The 16,328-nt window shown below is 38.4% G+C and overlaps 1 protein-coding gene across 3 annotated transcripts in view; it reads right to left on the reverse strand.

Moving 5' to 3' along the window:
* The window catches only part of KIF26A (kinesin family member 26A), a 170,619-nt gene that overhangs the window by 98,446 nt on the left and 55,845 nt on the right, over positions 1-16,328 (reverse strand). For all 3 annotated transcript variants that reach the window (XM_074291055.1, XM_074291054.1, XM_074291056.1), the window contains exon 3: positions 6,902-7,390. In XM_074291055.1, the coding sequence (XP_074147156.1) occupies positions 6,902-7,390 (489 nt within the window). The remainder of the gene's footprint in view (positions 1-6,901; positions 7,391-16,328) is intronic.

Here is a 16,328-nt window from a genome sequence, read left to right on the forward strand (position 1 = left end):
GAGGGGTGTAGCATATTTTATCATTGGTCCTAAAAATTATTATTTCATTGTTAACCTGGTTCTGGTTCCTTTGCTCTACATTGTTGGGGAGTCATTTTTCAGTAATATTTGACTGTCCGTGCCCTCATTTGAAGTTATCTTAGCAAAGATACTAGAATGCTTTGCCATGTCCTTTTACAGCTCATTTTATAGGTGAGGAAACTGAAAAAAGCAGGATTTAGTGACTTGCCCAGGTTCTCACAACTAGTAAATATCTGAGGCCAGATTCAAGACTCAGGAAATCTTTTTTTTTGGTTCCAGGTCAGCAATCTATCCACTATGCTACCTCTTTACCCCTTCACTCTATGATAATTCTTACAAACTTCAAGTTTCTCCAACTGTCCTTTAACATGAAATGATATTCCATTACATTCATAAACCACAATTTGTTCAAATTTTTCTAGCCGATGGAAACCTCCGTAGTTTTCAATTCTTTGCCATTACAAAAAGAGCTGCTATAATAATTTTTGTATTTATAGGTCTTTTTCTTCTTTCTTGGATCTCCTAAGGATGTAGTGGGCCAAAGGGCATAAATATAGATTAGTGACTTTGGGGGAAGAGTTTCAAATTGTTTTGCAGACTGTCACCAGTTCACAACTCTACCAATCAATGCATGAATGTGCCTATTCTTTCACACCCCCTACAACAATTAGAATCTTTCTTCTTTGTCATCTTTAACAATGTGATTGGGTATAAGGGACAACCTCAGAGTTGGTCTAATTTATATTTCTCTCATTTTTAATGATCTAGAGCATTTTTTTCATGTGGTTTGATAGCTTAGAACTCTTCCTTTGAAAACTACTCTTTTTCAACTATATCAGGAAATTCTAATCTTAATCTCTTTTTCTTTTCTAGCTTTATCTCATATTACTCAACAATAAAATGAGGGAATCAAAAGAATGGATTCTAAGTCCTTTCCAAATCAATAATGATAATCTATTTACAATTGGTACAGACCCTAAAGGCCCTTCATTTTACAGTTGAAGGCCCAAACAATTTAAGTAATCTACCCAAGTCAATATAGATAATTGAATAAAAAAAAAAGGCATCTTTGTTTATGCCATCCTCTAGACTTATAATGGACACTTCTGCCTATCTTATCTGTTGAAGTACACAACTACCTGTGTGATTTTGAGCAAAATATTTAACTTCTCTAGGCCTCAGTTTGCTCACCTGTAAAATGAAGGAACTAGACTAGATTGATTTGGACTAAATTACCTCCCATCTTCCAAATCCTGAAATTCTTCCTTCCAAATTTCTTCTACCCCAAGCTGAAAGTAATTTCTCTGTCATCCCCATCTTTAACCAATCACATAGCTCTTTCTAGTATTTCTTCTTTGCATTTATCACACATGAGGGAAAGTGCCTCAAAAGCCTAACAACCTTACAACCTATAAGATTTAACCTTACAAAACTAATGATTTTGTTGTTGTTGTTGTTAGGCTGAGGCTGAAGGATGAGCAAGTCACTGGAATTGCTGAGCCTCATTTTTTCCAATCTGAAAAATGGTGTGGCTGGTCAAATCACTTACCATCTCCCTTTTTTTTTCCTTCCCCCCCCCCCCCCCAGTGTTTCCTCATTATTAAAGTGAGAGGGTGAGATCTGATTGTCTCTAAATTTCCTTCCAGCTGTAAATATGTAATCCTATAATCTCTGATCTCTTCCCTCCCTTCTTCCCAGGGCTGGAATGAAGATGAATCCAACAGCAACAAATATTTGTTAAGCACTGACTCTGTGAGGGGAAAAAGGGAGAGGACTATCCCAGGAGTGGGGAGAGATGAAGTTTAAATAAGCATAGTCCTGCATTCTTGGAACTTACTATCTAATTCCATTTCAATTCAATTCAATAAACATTTTCAATTCTAAGTAATTTTCAAAACATTTTCCAATTTCTAATTAATTTTCAATTCAATAAATCTATTATGCCAATCATTGTACTAAATCCTAAGGATACAAAAGACAATTCCTGATCTCAAGGAACTTACAATTTAATGGGGCAGACAACATACAAACAAATATATACAAAGTAAGCTACACACAGGACAGATCAGAATTAATTAAAAGAGGGATAACCCTATAATTAAGAGGGGTTGGAGAAGGCTCCCTGAAGAAGGTGGGATTTTAAGCTGGGACTTAGAGGAGAAAGAGAATTCCAGACATGAGGAACAACTATGTTGTGGGGGGGGGGGGGTGAGGAGGAATGGAAACATCTGGAGTTTAATTATATCACACTTTACAGTTTATAAGATACTTTATACATATTGCCTCATTTAATCCTCACTACTGCTCTTTAGAAAGAGGCAGCCTCATATAACAATAGAAGACCTGCATCTGACATATAGAAATAGTGTGACCCTGAACTTCTCCAACTACAAATGGAGAACCATAGGGGATAAACATTGGAGAGGGAGTTTCCTCAAAAGGTAAGATATATAGATGAGTATTTGTTCACAATTTAAAACAAGGAAGAGAACAATGTGAAGTTAACAGAGATGAGTTCTCTGCCCTATAAGAGTTAACTAGACTTAAAGTCTCAATCCCCATGGCAAAGATCTAGGATATAAAATATAGACAAGTTGGTAATCTGTGGAATCATAGATTTCACATAAAAATGAAGAAACTGAGGGCAACAAAGGAGAAAACCAAAATAAGTGACTTGTTGAAGATCAAGAAGATAATAAATAATGGGGTCCAGACTCAAATCTACTTTTCATGCCTCCCCTCATATTGAACTGCCCCAAATGAGATGACTCTCAAATATGATCCAGATGCTGTTATTATCATTGAAAGACTGAAACAAAGATAGTCAATTATTGTAATAAACACTTAGGATCATGGCTCCAGAGCTGAAACCTCAGAGGACATCTAGTCCAGTGCCTTTATTTTAAAAAGATGAGGAAAGGAAAGCCCAGGGGAAAAAGTAACTTGGTCACTCAGATACTAAGCATCAGATTCAAGACTTGAACTTATCTCCTCTGACTATAGTCACACTTTACTCAATTGCCTTGACTTGGGGAGATTACTTGAGGATAGGGCTGATGCTCTTCATTTTCCCCTCTGTAAAATAAGGGATTTAGACTGTAAATCATTTCTAAGATTCTGTCCAGCGTCACAGTTTTCGTCCCAAGATGAATATCTTAGACAAAAGAAGATTTTTTTTCAAATGTATTTGCTCAAGCATAAATGCTATATTCTGGTCAAGTCCAGAAAAAAAAAAAAAAAAAAAAAAAAAAAAAAAAACAGTCCTTGCACTGAGGCAGCAATATCCTGTGTCCCTGTCTTTTCTCAGGCTGCTTCCTCCCCAAAGTTCTCACCCCCTATAATCTCTATTTATTGCTGTATTATTCATCCTTTTAGATCCACATGGGGAATTTTCTGCTGTTTCAACCTTTTTATAATCCATTTCTACAAGCCTATTGACTGGTGTCCAGTCAATGTTTACATACACACACAGGTTCCTTCTTTCCTCTGTAATTTCCTAGCACTAGCTTTGTAACAGAAGATTCAAGTTTAAATTAGAAGACCTAATAGTAACTACCATACCATATAGAACAAATCACTTTTCTCTAGGCCTCAGCATTTCCATCACAATGTACCTGAATGAGAGTTTTCATGCAAAAAGAGTATGAAATACTTCCCGTCTCCTGACAAAAAAAGAGAAAGACTTATAGAGAGGATTGAAACATATATTTTATGGACAAGAAAAATATATAAATTTGTTTTACTTGACAGAGTATAGTGTTACTAGAGTTTTCTTTTTCTTTTTTCATTTTCTTTCAATGGGGGATGAAGTAGGAAAGGAATAAAGTGATTTTTTTTTCCTTTAAAAGATGTAATTTAATTTTTTTTGAAGTAGTATGAGCTAAAGCAAGGAAAGGAATGATTGACAAAGGAGGTAGATCAATCATGTAAACTATTTAAAGAGCATTAGATTAGAAATTTTCTACTTAGAACTTTTCTTGTATCTTGTCTTCATTATAGCTATCTGAATCCTAATTTTATTCCCTGTCTAGACTATGAGTTTCACAAGAAATCATATCCAGCTCTGTCTTCTCCAGAGTTTTTAACTCTTCAAAGTAGATCTACATAACTATGTGTAGATATCAGTGAGAGAATGAGTTAAATGTGATTAGGCAACAATTCAACTGGGGGGAAAAAACAAAATAAAACAAAACCCTGCATTGAAAGACTAGTGAAATTCCACAACATCCAAAAAAATCTTTATATTTTGATAGATGTACAATCATATCAATGCAAACACTCCTTCCATCCACCCTTTCCTTCTCAGCCTGTACTCCCAGAAATTCCCCACAGAAGATTTATCTCAATATATAAAAGTCTTTCTCTTTTGAGGTGTTTGATCATTCTCTGGTTACCAGTGCAACACTTATGCTGTCCATGTCTTATTTCTTGCTCTTTCTGTATGACTGGCTCATCTTCTTTTGTGATTATACATTAATTTCCTAATCATATTTCTCATGCCACTTCTTACATGAAAATGACCATGGGTAACATGCCACAGCCTACATATTCATATCCACTGAGCATTTCTTCATTTTTTTCTGGGTCACCTACAATTATCATTCTTTGGAGATTATCCTTAGCTAGGATAGGGATTACCCCTAAAAAGACTAGCTGAAAAGATGGATATTTGTGTCAGAGAGCTTCTTGAAAACATTAAAAGTAATTCTCACTTTTATAAATCCAAACAAATCTATTCTCCTATTCTTATTCAATTTGGGGATCTGTCTAGGTGCAATCTGTCTAGGTACAATCCTTGTTTAGGCATCTTAACACTATTGGACTAATTCAGTGAGCTATTCATCCAAATGCATGTCAAAGTCTGGATGATTTATATATTTTCCTTTTCTTGTCTTTTTTACTTTATGGCATAATAAATAGCCAATCTCTTTTAAGTAGCCATCAATTTTATTGATGAGATCCTACAGAATTCAGGGATTTAAAGCAAACACAACAATGTAATCCACTAAAAGACAGATCTGAAGACTTTCAAAACTGAATTGTATTTTTCTTCTATCTGGGATTATCTAGTTTACAAATAAGCTTTCTGTAAATTCTTCTTCCCCTTCTTTGCCAGTAGTCTTTATTACTGTTTTATAAAACGAGAGCACCCAAATTCTTCTGTTATTCTCTTCTATAAAGTTCAGCAAATGAACATTTATTTGCTCTAAATTGGTGTGGGTCTTGTTTGGAATGCCTCTTTACCTGGCAAGATCAAGCATGTATTTGTTGAGGTGGTTTCTGGGTTCTTTGGGCTTCCCTATTATGGCAATTGATTGACATCAGTTAAATTTTCCCAAGGAAATGATGATAATAACAACTGACATTTATATGTAATGCCTTATGGTTTACAGTGAACTTTATGCTCATTATCTCATCTAACTTTCACAATAGCTTTGAGTGGTGTGGTTACCTGTTTTACAGATGGGAAAACTGAGATTTAGACAAGTTAAGTGGTTTGCATATGCTAAAATAGTTAATGGGTAGGTGGCTCAATGGATAGAACATTGGGCTAAGAATTCTCTTCCTTAATTCACATTCAGCCTTAGACACTGAGTGATCCTGGGCAAGTCACTTTATTCTGTCTGCCTCAGTTTCCTCATCTGTAAAATAAGCTGGAGAAAGAAATGACAAATCACTCCAGTATCTCTGACAAGAAAATTCCAAATGGAGTCACAAAGAATTAAACATGACTGAAGCAACTTAACACCAAGAATAATAGAAACTATATTCAAGTTCATATCTCTCTTTATTGTAGTTTGGTACTCCAGCTACTATACCATATTGGCTCTTGAAATTAATAATCATCAGAATCAAAAAATTTTTTTCCTAATTCATTTCTTTTTTTCAGTATCAACAGTTTGTTTGAATAGGTCTAATTAGAGCTATTGCAATTTCATACAGTATCTTTCCACTGTTTTCCTTTCTTCAATCTGGTGTTTATTTTGGTTGTTGAGAGATGAATTAGAAATCTATAACCAGTTATTTCAATGTCCATTAAGATCCAGTCAATTCCAATTTTTGTTATGTTGTTCAATACTTGTCATGACTAGCACCTTCTGATTCTCTTCTTAAAGAAAGCATTTATGACATACAAGTAGAAGTTAACTGAATGAAGAATCTACTCAGAGTATCTTTGCCAGTCTCACAAGAAAGACAGCATTAGCCACAGAAAAGAAAAGTCCTCATCGGGTTGCAACATCTAGCTACTAAACACTACTTTTAATGTCCAGAACATGTGATACCCCGCCCTATGTCCTAATAGTAGCTGCCTGAACACAGATTCAATTTCTCTAAGACTACAAAAACAGTCTATTCTACCAGATGGTCGAGCCCAAACCACCTTTCATTTTGGACCAGTGAACCAATAGCTCCAGTCACATTCAGATGCAGCTTCTTCCCATATGACCTGTAACAAGGGTTAAAAAACTTCCACTGACAACTGTATTGACATTGGATAAAAAATGATGTTACAACTTTTGGAAGAACCAGAGTGATATTACAATGTAGAGAGAGAAAAGGGAGTCTTACCCAACCAAAAGAGAGACAACACTTCAGTCAGTCAATAAACATTTATTAAGAACTTTCAAAGACTAAAAATATATTTTTGAGGGATAGGTATTATGTAAAACTATTGTTGACCCTGCCTAGGATCTATTTTAGCTTAGGAGCAAAGTAAGAGCTTTGTTCTGCATGATGAAGCTATGTGAAGAATTAACAAAACATGCCATTTTCAGGAAACATGGGTTTGAACCATCTTTTCTGTGGTGACTGCTTAAGGCACCAAACAAATGATTTTCCTTGGTGTGGTCTGGCTTGGGCAAAAATTACCAGTACTTACCAGGCAAGCAGGTGGGAGGAAGCTGTTCACTCTGGAGATACTCCACATGCCTTCTAGGTACTGCTGAGCCTGGATGGTGACGGAACTCAAGGCACCACCAAGACCTGTGGGAGCCACAGTGACTTGGACACTAGAGTTAGGAAAGCCCCCAGAGCCTGGGGGCCATGCCAGAGCTTTTTTCCTCTCTGCCCCAGGGAACAGGGAAGCCTGCTGCTTCCCTAATTGCCCTGAGGCTAAAGGCAAGTCTCCACCCAAGGAGCAATGGGTGGCCAGGTTCTGAGATGCCAATTGGGCCAAGGCCCCAGGACCATGAAGGTGGTCAGGCTTCTCGTGACAGGAAGACACCTGGACCATCTGGATGGCTTCTTGCTTAAGCTGGTTCAAGTGTGTGGCACACACATCACAACGACTCTCTCCTTCCAATCGATTCCTCTGGAGATACTCAGGCACTTGGAGTCTGTCAAGAATTAAAGCTGAAATTCTTGGGTCCTAGAAAGAAGAGGAAAGACAAAGAAACATCAGTCCTGATGAAGGCAGGAGAGGAAAAGACAGGGAAACACCTGGACCTGCCACTCACAGAGGCTCCTCTCACACTCCCGCAGTCCACAGCTAGTTAACAAGCTACATGCATGTTTCATTTTTAAAAACCCAGTGTGAAAATAATTATCAGAGCTTAATAGCTGGGCTTGGTGTGTCCTTAATAACTATCCATTCACTTGTGTTCTTAATTAACTGTCCTTTGGAAACCACTAACAAGACTGTGTTGTACATGTTCCCAGACAACCTAAGGCTCTGGCAAACCACAGCAAACCAGGGGAGAGGATGATATTACCAGTTCTTCCTTTGGAGGCTTGGAGCCTCTTCCAGAGCAATCACAGAATTCCAGAATTGGAAGGGCCCTAAGAGGCCATCAAATACAACCTAAACCTGAATAAAATTCCTCCCACAATATATCACAAAATGGTTATCCAGTTTTTAGCCCATTCCACTTTAAGAGGGCTCATGTTGCTAGCAAGTTTTTCTGTCTACCAGGCAAAGTCTGCTTCTCCAACTTCATCCATTCCCCCTGAATTTGAATTTTTTCAAGCAGAAATGATCTTCAGCATGACAGCCCTTCAAGTACTGAAAGACATTTATTTCTCCCTTTGGTCTTTTTTTCTCCATCCTAAGTTACTTTAACCAAGGTGATTCTTCCATCACTTTGGTTGAATTCCAGATGTTCTCCAACTCACCCACATCCTTCCTAAGATTATCTAGACTAGGCGTCCTTAATTTATGGCAATCTGATGAAACCTATGGATTTGTCAAAATGTTCTAAAATATTTTGTTTGTGAGTCGTGATTATAACTGGACTTTATAAATATGTGCATGTGTTTGTGTAAATTTCAAAATAAAAAGTATACATAAAGGTGAAAAAAAAGCATTCATTCATTAAAGTTATGTCCAACTCTTCATGATCCCATTTGGAGTTTTCTTGACAAAGACAATGGAGTGTTTTGCTCTTTCCTTCTCCGCCTCCTTTTACAGATGAGGAAACTGAGATAAATAGGGTTTAAGTGATTTGCCTATGGTCACCCAGCTAGTAAATGTGGGGTCATACTTGAACTAAGTCTTTCTTACTGAAAGGCACTCTATCCACTGTGCCACTTAGTAGTATATATGTATATGTATGAGTCCATAGACTCATGTGTGAGTATATATGGATTATGGAAGGATGGGTGTATGTATATATGTGTGTGTGTGTGTGTGTGTGTGTGTATATATGTATATATGTATGTGTATATATATATACACACACACATTTTCATGTGTCTGTTTATGTATGTGTGTATATAACAAATGTATACACACTCCCACACACATATGTATATGTTTCTGTTTAGCCCTTCTTCTAGCAGAAAAATCCAATTACAGCCCTGACTCTTCTACTCTCATATAATTGGTTGAACAAGAAACACATGGTATTCACATGGCCAAGTGCAATAATGACCTACATTCCCAAGAAACCAATTTAACAACCATACCTATCAAATAACTTCCAATTCTCTCTGACTCAAATTTGCTTGACAAGTCGGAGTAAGGGGCATAGGGTGATGGGGCCAGAGTTTTGCTCTGAGGTTACCAGTTCAGAAATACTATCTGTCAGGAAATTCTGGCAGGCAGTTGAGTTTAATTGGGGTTATAAAAAAAGGCAAAAAAAACCCCCACTAATTTGAGAGTCAGGAAATTCAGTCTCTTGTTCTGGCCTGGCCGTAAATCTTCATGGCCTTGGGTAAGTGTTTTCCCCAATCTGGGCCTCAACATCTTTGTCAGAAAAAAATGGAGGGTGGGAGGAGAGGGGGACCCCGATGAGAAATTTGTAAAGTTCTCTTCCAACTCTAAATCCTAGGAAATATTTTCTCCAACAAGTCTTTTCCAAACCTTCCAGTTCCTCAAAGGGAGTAATGGAAAAGAACTAATCTAGCTCCCAAAGGGCAGACTGGAAAATAAAATAGATCTAAATTATGTACTGCAGAGAATAAAGTTTAGGAAAAAAATCACAGTATGCCTAAAAATTTGTTTAAGAGATTAGGGGACTTCTCAAATGATAATTTAATTGATCATCAATCAATACCAATTTACTAAATATCTAATTAATTTAATAAATACCTATTAAGTGCCAGAAATGGTACTAGGTACTGGATATAAATATAAAAGTGAGCCAATCCTCTCCCCTAGAGAGCTGCTGGTTTGAAATCTTTGTGACTTTAGGTAAATCATCTCTCCTCCCTACATCTAAGGTTTTTCATTTGTAAAATGAATGAATCCAAGCTAGGTCAGGGTCTTAAGTTGTGAACTTTTAAAACTATTTTTTAATAAATGTACTTCATTATAATTGACTCATTTGGTAATCCTATATATTTTATATCATATATACATTATTCCAAGGGACAGTCAATCAATTTCCCAAAAAGGCCAAAGAAATCCATGACATATGACATGGAGCAAATGCCCTGTGATGTTATTTTAGAACTAATATCATATTCTGTGGTATCCTAGCACATAGTTGGCAAAGTCATCAGGACTAGCCCAAGGGTCTCCTGGTCCCTGTGCTCTTTCCAACAGTTTTCAAATATAGCTGTTAAGGAAAACACTTTTCTCTCTAAAATTAAGGAACCAAAGATATGGAAAGATGTCAGCTTATTGTCAGCAAATTTACAATTTAATTGTGAATGTCTTCTAACTCTGCCTACAGAATCAATCCCAGAGCCTTCACAAAAATCCTAAAAGTAAGAAATTTCCAACCTTTGGCCAGTGTAAGGATGAAAGGGAAGCTACAATTCAGTTCAGTTTAACTCAAACTCATCTATAATTGTTAGGGGTGCCTGGTGGTGAGCCCCTGACTTGTTACAAGTCTAGGTGGAGCCCTGGACTATCTCCCAGAGGGCCCTACTCAATGGGAATTGAGGACTTAGTTAATGTTACCTTTGAAGTTCCCTAGGACTTCTGGTCCTGATTAAAAATCCTCTTTCCTATCCCATAGAAAGTTTGCAAAGTTCAAAAAGCCAGGGGTAGATCAAACAGAGCCCTCTGTCTGCCTTGGGAAATATACTCTCATTAACAAAAGGAAACCTTCTTGCAGAGCTCCCATTAGAAAGAAGCTGGCCCCTCAAAGATTCACAGAATGGAAAAGCTATGAATGAAAGGCTTTAAAACAAAAAAACAGAGTGGAAGACCTGAGAGGGACTTTAGAATTAATCAACAAGCAATTATTAACCACCTACTATCTGCTGGGCACTATGCTAAATGTTGTGATACAGATGCAAAAAGGATGAAATAATCTCTGCTCAAGAATCTTAGACACAGAACAGAGAATGTCCAAACCAAGAGGAACCTTGATCTATCGTAACACAGAATATCTGTGATACAATATCAGTGCCAGAAGAAACATTGTCACAGGGAACCTAAGACCTAAAAGAGTCCTTAGTAAAGTTAAAACTGGAAGGGAACTCAGAGTTAATATAATAATAGTAACAAAACAATAATACTAGCTGACCTAATATGGCACCTACTATGTGCAAGATGTTGTGCTAAGCATTTTCCAGTTATTATCCCATTTGATCCTCATAACCTAGGAAGAGATAGAAACTATTATCCTCATTTTTACAAATGAAGAAACTGAGGCAGGCAGTTTTGTCTTGTCCAAAGACACACAACTGGCATCTTAGATCAGATTTGAACTCAAGAATTCAGGTTTGTCCTGATTCGGGGCCCTGAGTTCTCTCCTCCATAATCCATGTAGTCCACATAGTCCAACCCCCACATTTCCAGATGAGGAAACTGAAGCTAGAGAAGTTTAAAAATGATTTGAACAAGACCACACATATAGAATGCATTAGAGACTGGATTTAGGAGCTCAGAGAGATAATAATTTGTCTGTTTGCCCACCATCACAGTGAGCTTCCCTTAGAGCCCTGGACGCCTAACTCCTAGCCTAGGGCTCTTTCCACAGCTCCAGGGTTCCTCCCTCGTTGACACCACAAAAGTCTGTATATATCCATCCACCTCTGGTTTTCCTCTTAATTCCACTAATTGGAAGAGAGTCAGAAAAACACCAGCTAGGCGTCAGAGCCAGAAATAAACTGTATTGGAAGAAAGATTGAAATATCTCTTCCTGTTGGGGAGAAATTCTCTTTCCAAGGCTGTAATTCAGGCTGCCCTGGGCTGGCCAGCTGCTGCCCTCCTCCCCAGCTCTCCCTAGGGGCCAGCTGCAAGCTACAGGTCTTTTCCACAGTGGGGGGCCAAAGCCAACTAGCCAATGGGTGGGTGTGAAGAGGAAAGGAAATATACCGGATGCCCTGTTAAGACCATTAGGCCCCAGCTTAAAAGGCAGCAGGTCCTGCTCCTCACACCCATCCCAACCCTCCCCCCAGCTCTCCACAGCAGGCAGTCTGCTCCATTGTTCTGAGGAGTGTCCCTCCTCCTCTCCCCCCGCCCCTTCCCAGTCCCCAGTCACACTCACACTTTTATGACTGAGAGAAAGGGAAGCAGAAAGCAGGCTCTGAGCAAAGCCTGGTTCTGGATCAGAGGCCCGACAGTATCCCTCTGCCCCTCCCAAGGTGGCTAAGAGATTGGTCCTGTGCCCACCAGGATCTAACTCAGGCTATAGAAGACAACTGAGAAGGCAGGGGGAGAAACCACCATCCTACAAACACTTATTTGATGCCCATTATTTGATGAGAGGTGAGCATTTTGGAGCACTCTACAGCCTAAAAGACCTCAGATAATCTTTTATAACATCCCACCTTCTGCCTGTTAGGAAACGTCCAAGAAAATCCATTCCACTCATGGGAAGTTCAGCCATTAGGAAGGTTTTCCCCACATTAAAAACCCAAATCTGACTCTGCTCCTTCCCCACATTGTTCCTGACTTTGCCAAATAGAACATTACTTTGTACACAGCTTTTCAAACTCCCCTTACTCTCACCTGGGTGAGGCAAGTAGCCCAAGTATCTTCATCTTGGAAACTGAAACTTAGAAATGTCCTACCCACCTCCATTGCCCATAATAATTAGCAGGTATCTGAGGGTGGATTTGAAGAATTCAGTTTATTTCATTCCAAGTGCAACCCTCCAACTACCATGTAGCCTTCTCTGAACTAAACAGGTATAATAATGTCATAAACAAAACACTAAATAATAATGTCATAGGCAGAACCTCTCAGAGTCCCTGGATTCAAATCCCACACCTAATAAGAATAAAAGTTAGTATTCTCACCAATACAATAATCCAAGACAATCGCAAAGGACTAATGATAAAACATACTATCTGCCTCCAGAAAAAAGAATGATATATTGTCTGAACACAGATAAAGCATGCTATTTTTCACTTTCTTTCATTCCTTTTTTTAAATTTGAAACTTCTTGTGCAAAATTATTGATATGGAAATGTTTTATACAATTACACATGTATGATATGTATCTAATTGCTTACTATCTCAGGGAGGGGGAAGCAGAGGAAAGGATAGAATGTAAAATTCTATTTTTTTTTAATTTACAAAACATATGCATGGGTAATTTTTCAACATTGACCCTCCAAATTTTCCCCTCCTTCCCTCCATCCCCTCCCCTAGATGGCAGGTAGTCCAATACATTAAATATGTTAAAATATATTTTAAATCATATATATATATGTATATACATATTTATACAGTTATCTTGCTGCTCAAGAAAAATCAGATCAACATTATACATTTCAGCAACAATACTGTGTGAGGATGTATTCTGATGGAAGTGGATATCTCGACAAAGAGAAGATCTAATTCAGTTCCAATTGATCAATGATGTTCAAAATCAGCTACACCCAGAGAAAGAACACTGGAAAATGAATGTGGACTACTTGCATCTTTGTTTTTTTTCCCAGGTTATTTTTACCTTCTGAAGATGATTTTTCTTGTGCACAAGAGAACTATATGGATCTGCACACACTTATTGTATCTAGGATATACTTTAACATGCTTAACATATATAAGACTGCCTGCCATCTAGGGGAGGGGGTGGAGGGAGGGAAGGGAAAAGTTGGAACAGAAGTGAGTGCAAAGGACAATGTTGTAAAAATTACCCATGCATATGTTTTGTCAATAAAAACTATAATTTAAAAAAAGAAAAAAGAAAAATCAGATCAAGAAGGAAGGGGAAAAAAACTGCAAAAGAAAACAAAATGCAAGCAAACAATAAGAGGGTGAGAATGCTATGTTGTGGTCCACACTCAGTTCCCACTGTTCTCTCTCTGGATGTAGATGGCTCTTCATCACTGAGCAAGTAGAACTGAAAACTCTAAATTTAAAAAAAAAAATGTTTTAAAAAATTGTCTTAGCATATGATTGGAGAAAAATAAAATAGTATATATTTAACTGTAAAAGAAATAGCTAGTGGGGACAGCTAGATGACACAATGAGTAGAGAACTGAAACTGGGGTCAGGAGGATCAGAGTTCAAATTCGATCTCGGGTCAGGCAGTTAATACTTACTGTGTGAGCTTGAACAAGTCACTTAGCCCCAATTGTCCCACCCCAAAAAGAGAGAAAAGTTATGTGATTTATTCAGGGTTATATAGTAGGTATCTGAAACCGGATTTGAACTCATCTTCCCGATTTCAAGGCCCAAAATCTCTATTTACTGCATCTAACTGCCTCCAGTACCTATTACTGGCTAATTGTGTGATTTTGGGAAAGACATTTAAATGCTCTTGGGTCTCCTTTCCTCATTTGTAAACTGAGGGGAGTTGATCATAAGATTATCTTTAAGATCTTTTTCAACTTTAAATTCCATGATTCCTCGACTAGACAAAAAGAAAATATAAGCCAGATATCTCAGCCATGGGACAGTCAGTCTAAATCCCCTTGGGGAGAAGGTTTTACAAGCTGCAAACTGAGTTTAATGAATTCCCATATGTATGCCATGCAACACTGGTCTCTGAGGTCTCAGCTCATTTACACCCTACAGAGTTACACTCTGTAACTGTCCCAGCTCATCAGAAGCTTGAGGCCCCTGAGCTCCCAAGCCCAAGTTTCCACTTTTAGGTTATTAGCTAGTAAAATGACCTTATAATGAGATTGGACACACTTAGACCCTGAAAGTTCCTCAGGTGTGAAGATATCACCCCTTCCCCATGCCATCCACGGCACCCAGAGGCAGTACTGTCTCAAAGACTTGGAAATCCCACTCCCCTTCCTGACCCCTCCAAACACAGAGTCAATCTTGCCCTTGGGAGCTATGACAAAGACTTGGTTGAGGAGGGGGAAGGTATCCCAGAAGGGATAATGCCTATAAAATCAACCAGAACACCAACCACCAAAACAAAGAGAAAGCACCATGCCTCAAGTTCCCCTTCGATGACTTCCCTTTGGACTTCAAGATTATTTACAGACACATTTCCCCATTTATTTAGATGAGGAAACTGAGACCAGAGGAAAAAGAGGGTGTTCCTCAAATAAGTGACATGTAAAAATGTATGGGATTGCCTGTCATCGGGGGGAGGGAATAGAGGGAGGGGGGGTAATTTGGAAAAATGAATACAAGGGATAATATTATAATATATATATATATATAATAAAAAAATTTAAAAAAAAAAGTGACATGTAGGATTTGAGGGCAGGTCCTTGGACCACAAATCAGCCTTTGTGCCATGCTTAGAATGTCTTTCTTCATCATCTCTTCATCCCAGCATCCTTGGTTTCTTTTAAGTGTCTCAGTTCAGGTGCCACCTTCTAGATGAAACCTTTCCTGATCTTCCCCCTGGTTAAGGATCTCTTCCTCCAATTACTTAAGATCATAAATTTAGATCTAGAAGAGATCTTACAAGTCACCTAGACACCTCATTTTATATATGGAGAAACTGAGGCCCAGCAAAGTAATTTCTCCATGGTCACACAGGCAGTGAGTGACAGAGCCAAGATCATAAAGGTACCTTAGTGTACATCTAATGGATCAGGAAGACCTGAATTCAAATCCAGACTCAGACATAGTTATGTGATCCTGGGAACATCATCTAACCTTTCTTTGCTTCAATTACTTCATCTGTAAAATGGGGATACTAATAACACCCACCTCTTAGGATTGTTCTGAGGATCAAATGAGAAACTATAAAGTGGCTGGTGCTATGTGCTGTATATGTAAGTACGGTATAAATATTTACTATTATAATTACACCCTCTACCCCTTGACAACTTTTCTCACCACAGTCTTGTGAGATATAGTCTAGAATTAGCCCAAAGGAAAATGAGGCTTGCTGGCCTATTGTCACACTGCTGTAAGAATGGAAAGTCCACGTCTATCGAATTTAAATGTAGGGCTCTGCTTTTAAACCCCTTTAAATGCCACCTCGTCACCTGATCTTCCCTAGGGATGCCCCAGAAAGGCCTAGACCTAGGACCATGTGCCATACTCTCCAAGGAACCTCCAATTCTTTAGGACCATAGGATCTAGAACTAGAAGAGCCCTTATAGCTCATGAAATCAGAGCTCCTCAGGATCAACTAGCTAGCCAAGCTGGGATTCAAATCCAGTTCTACTGATTCTAAACCTACTGTTTATTCATCTGTGTGTAGAGGACCTTGGAAAGCCCCAGTTAATTCCCTGGGGGTCCAGATTGTTTTCACAAAGCTTCTGGGCTCTGACCCAAACCTCACTCGCCTACGCTGCCACCACCAACACCAACACCATCACCATTTCACTCCACAACCCCAGCCAACCAAGCAGGAAAGAATGTGTTTAAGTCAGACACCTGAAAGTTGGCTCTTTTCCACTGTGAAACCCACCAAGGAATCCTCCTTCCACCCTCACTTACAACCATTCATTTTTGGTCCCAACCCAATCAGCCAGAGAGGAAGCAGAGAGGCATCTGGAAATTCAATGTAGGCTTTCAAATTCTCCCACCTCCCATCTGGAAA

The sequence above is a fragment of the Sminthopsis crassicaudata genome, chromosome 2 (assembly GCF_048593235.1).
Source record: "Sminthopsis crassicaudata isolate SCR6 chromosome 2, ASM4859323v1, whole genome shotgun sequence".
Lineage (NCBI taxonomy): Eukaryota > Metazoa > Chordata > Mammalia > Dasyuromorphia > Dasyuridae > Sminthopsis > Sminthopsis crassicaudata.